General features: G+C 38.4%; 1 protein-coding gene across 3 annotated transcripts in view; it reads right to left on the reverse strand.

The window, feature by feature from the left end:
- LOC113682834 (MFS-type transporter SLC18B1-like) overlaps positions 1-2364 on the reverse strand; it is a 13267-nt gene extending 10903 nt beyond the window's left edge. For 2 of the 3 annotated variants that reach the window (XM_089202877.1, XM_089202876.1), the window contains exons 1-5: positions 1890-2364; positions 1579-1674; positions 1340-1413; positions 849-996; positions 35-103 (exon numbers count right to left, since the gene is read on the reverse strand). In XM_089202877.1, coding sequence (XP_089059003.1) covers positions 35-103; positions 849-996; positions 1340-1413; positions 1579-1674; positions 1890-2063 — 561 coding nt within the window. In that variant the 5' untranslated portion in view covers positions 2064-2364. Of the gene's footprint in view, positions 1-34; positions 104-848; positions 1123-1339; positions 1414-1578; positions 1675-1889 lie in introns of those variants that run through there. The other variant, XM_089202878.1, reaches the window with a different exon arrangement.
- Positions 2365-4693: the final 2329 nt, after the last annotated feature.

Here is a 4693-nt window from a genome sequence, read left to right on the forward strand (position 1 = left end):
AATTGAAATCGCTGTTTACCAGGTTCGTACTTACTGTGTAGAGAAACCCTCCGAAAACTGGAGCAAAGGAATTTCCACCAAGAGAAGATAGCTGCATTCCTGCCTAAACACATTATGGAATTTACAAGGGAAAAATCACTCATATCATTCCAAGAAAAAGTAAAATAAATGAATGATTAAAGGATTGTCTTTCTGGTAGAACTAAAAGAGCAACAATCATGCTGTCTGAATAGAACAGAATATAGTCTCCAGTTCTGAAAATCTCTTTCTTTACTAATGCTTTTTGATTTTTTTTTAAAGATTCGACTAGTCACTATTCACAGATGTGCGTCGGTACATGTCCCTAGCAACTACATTATACTCTTTGAAGTGAACCGTGTGACAAGTCGTGCTGTGATTGTATTTGGATATCGCAATGAAAAAAACCTGAACGAAATAAGCAGCAATCAGAAAGTTGTACTTGTTCTAAAAAAATGTCAGTGATCAACAGTCCAAAATAAAGCGCTGCGGAGAAATTTGAAAACACGGGCATTCACACACGGTTAGGTCGTCGTCCACAATAATCCGGATTTAAATCGAGCTTTCCAAACATAACAAAGTCACTGCTTTTATATTTTGGCAGAATGAGCACTGTTATCATGCTTGCAAATAGTGGTTGCAGCCAATGGTTGTCGCGTATACAAATTTATCCGGCATATTGTGGACAGAAAACGTTTCATCCGTTTGGACGGATATAAGTTTGTTGCGTTGCCATAGTGAAAAAGTCGTTTTCATATTTATCTACCATAGTTTGAACGGAGCCTTAGAATAACAGCTCATGAATTATTAAAATCTAAATGCAAACATACAGCAATTGCTCCGGCATTATTTGGAAACCTCTGCAGCATGAAAGTGAGTACAGCAGTTTCAGCTGCCGCTGCCCCAATTGCTGATGTTATTCGTAACACAAAACAAAAGACTATAAACATTGTTGGATCAAAAATCATTTCCCCAAATCTAGAAAACAAAACACATTTAAACACATTATATCCTCATAAAAGAATTCACCAGAAATAAAGTTCTCAAACCTCTCTCGATATTGAAGTTATCATTAGGGATCGGTCATGATTTATCGCCTAAGGAGTTCCGGGAGGGAGGGGGGTGGGGTTGGCTCTGTAATATTTCTATGACCTCCCCCCTCCTCATGTCAACAGTTAATTGGCAGTCAATATTATACAATTCCCCCATTATACTCTGTTGGTGGCGGCTGTGGTGATGTTATGTGCAGTACAGCATGCGCAATAGAACATCAAGGAATCACATTAACTATTTGACACTAAAGTACGGAGTTTCTACTTACCCCATTAACATCAAAGATGTTCCAGCGATAAAAATACCTGTTAAAAGTATATTGCATGCACCATATTTGGGCACCTGAAATAAAAAATGGATTTCATGTTACTTGATGGATTGGTTAGATTCTTCTGAATTCAATTTATGTTTTAGCTTTTTGGTGAACGAGTGACGTTAGGTAAAATGAGTTATACCTTGCACCTTCTTTAAATAAAAAGGAATTTATTACGCAGTACATGTACTTACAAGAACTCCCCATGGTGGTGAGGTTAGGAAAATTGCAAAGGCGTAGGATCCAAATATCAATCCAACATAAATTTTGGTTATGCCTCTATCTTCTGCCTAAAAATTAACAAGTTAAGATGAAGTGTAAGTAATGAATACATCAGATTCAGTCGCAAAATGAACTGAAGGTGCGGGGATTATACATGTGGCGCGGCATGATTTCGATTTCAACCAATGAAAATTCAGTCCTTAAGGAAGGCTTTTAAGGGGAAAGTTCTGTTGCAATTACCATAAAACTTCCGTTAAATATAGGGCGACATGATTGTACTTACCTCACTCGGTAAGAATGGCGCGTAAACTGAGTATGCTGCGTATAGGACGAAGTAAACCAGGCACATTGAAAGAAGGAGGACTATGTTACGCGCATTCCATGTTTCTTCTATCGTCTCCGGACGGGTTTCGCCTGTACTCTTAGGTACCAGAATCTCTGAACTGCTTTCCTTCATGGTCGTTTACTTGTGTTCGAGTGGCAAGGTTTAGTGGGCGAGTCTCTGTTTGAGAATGTTTGAATTACTACGTTGCCGTATTTGCTGTATTTCGGCCGATATTTTTCGAAAAGTTATTTTACATCTGCTTGCATAAAACTTATGCAGTCGCGACAAACATGTTAAGATCAAGTCAGAGGGCTTTCTCACCTTTGTGTGTTAAAATATGGAGAGCAAAACTTCCTTCGCATAATTTATGCTAAATTATGTCTCTGCTGTCATCTGCAATCAGTTACCAAGGGCTAACGGATTAAAAAAGATCGTCAGATATTTTGAATGAAATAAGAGTGGTGTAATGGGGATAAATAAAGAGCTCTTATGTGTCACAAATTTTTAAAAGCCTCCTTAGGGCTGTATTTTAACTGCTGCGTTCTTATGTAAAGATTGAATACTGATAAGAAGAAATTAGAGATACGATTGTTTTCTGTGAAAATCAGTTCAAGAAAGCGAAGAATAAGGGTCGAGTTTAGTAGATTCCGACCCTTACTCTTTCGTGAGCCATAAAAACAAATATATATATAACTAAAAGTAGACAGAAATGAAAGAAACCAGAATTTAAGTGACTCCTGGCGATATAGATTACAAGCAGCCCCGGTCTTTGGCTTTGCCCGTCGCGCAATTTGAAAGAAACCCTGTATAAAGGCCGGGGGCTGCTTTTGATACAAGATAATATGGTTTTATTACATGAGTTGATAATGTATTTTGGCCAACGTAAAATGTTCCTAATGCTGACATTTCGTGCGTTTTCCTTCCGTCAGAGGAATTTTGAGTTGTGTGTGGTTCATCTACAGAAGAAAAGAGCTACGTTATTGTTGGTATCATGGTAACGTGAAAAACGGCTCTCCAGACCGGTTGCCTAGATGTAGGGAAACGTCGTAAACTGCCGTATTGTGCTGAGAATGATCTGGGAGATTAAAGTGTTTAGCAACTGGTTTAGATGACTGTGTCTTTTCAAATCCTTTCTTTGTCACGAAGTTGTTCCTGGAATCACTCGCCAGGTCGTCTTCTTGTTTCGCTGATGTCTTAGATTTCAATCAATGCAAGTTAAGTAACGGATGACCTTGGCTTGGATACAGGAGAAGTGATCAGTGATTACTGCACTTTTACAAAGCTAAGTGTTACTTACTGTTTTATCTGTTATAAAACCTATGAATAGAGCTTAGGAGGCGTTAATAGTGGCAAATAAGAAGAACACAAGACCAGTCTGTGTGAGATTTTGACCCAACTACAAGGAAAACAGATGAAAATTTAGATAAAGTTATGCACGTAGTTTATCGGTGTCAAAATAAATTTAAGACATTCCTTTTTGAATAAAGACAATGAAATGTCTGTTTGTACTGATTAAAAACCCTGTACTTGTGTTTTGGAAATATAATTTATGTAACTTCAAAATGGATGTTGTGAAGTGGTAATTTCGCGTCGTGCCGCGAAAAAATGACAGTTTTCGTCTGAAACTATATTTTTAATTTAAAAGTCAAACTTACACTTCGCAATGCGCACTCATTCGATTGGTTGAAATCACGCATATGATTTTAGATCAAATGGCACTCCATTCAGTTCAATAAACATTATGAATAAGATTTTGATTTCAAGCTGGTATTCAGAATATTTTTATCTCCCCCAGATAAAGCAAGTATCGCGTGAGAGTTGCATATCAACATTTGATATCATACACATGACAGGGTTGGTCAGAAGCTGGTATTAAGAATATTTTTATCTCTTTTAGATAAAGCAAGTATCGCGTGAGAGTTGCCGATCAACATTTGGCATCAAACACATGACATAGTTAGTCACAGAAAAGTGCTTAAGATACGCAGACGACAAAAGCAATGTTCAAAGTGCCCCCCTACCCCCCTCTAGGAAACTGCGCAAAAAGCGCGGCCTTTGATGGTTTGAATTTATAGGAAATAATGAAAATATTCGTATCATTGTAACTGGGTGCGGCGGATACTTATCAACTGATTCATACGTCAGCGAGCTTCACTGATATATGATAGCACAATGGCAGCTTCGTTCCCGCTTTCCCGCTATTTTCGTTAACGTTTTCCATAATACCTTTTCCTTGCCATTATCATCCACAATTGCATTCCACTTATCTCCACCAACTGAGAAGAATACGAAGAAATCCGTGACACATACATTAAAATGCTCAAAACTTTAAACTGCAGTGGGTGTCCTGGGTGCTGTAAAGCGTCTGTCCATGGAGCCTTTTAGTCAGACTACTGAAACTAAGCGAATTGTGCTGCTCCAAAACAGCAAGTCGAACGCCACAGGTACCACAACTAAACCAGTAAGACCAAAACCATAGGGAAACCATGCAACCCTAGACAACGCTGATGGTCGGCTCAAATAAAAGGAGCCTTTGACTTTAATGAAAATCAAGAGTCACGAAGCAAGTCACCATCACACTCTGTTGAGCCAGCAGTAATTGCTGCAGGGTAATTTAGTATTATCAACTGAATTGATAACGTAAATCGGCCACCGTAAAGAGTTTCGAAGCTGATGTCTCGAGCCTTAGCCCTTCGCCATTCGCTTTGACTTACCCCCGTTATTTAGTAATTGCTGCAGTTTAATTAAACAAATTGAACACA

Source organism: Pocillopora damicornis, chromosome 4 (genome assembly GCF_964200805.1).
Source record: "Pocillopora damicornis chromosome 4, jaPocDami1.2, whole genome shotgun sequence".
Taxonomy (NCBI): domain Eukaryota; kingdom Metazoa; phylum Cnidaria; class Anthozoa; order Scleractinia; family Pocilloporidae; genus Pocillopora; species Pocillopora damicornis.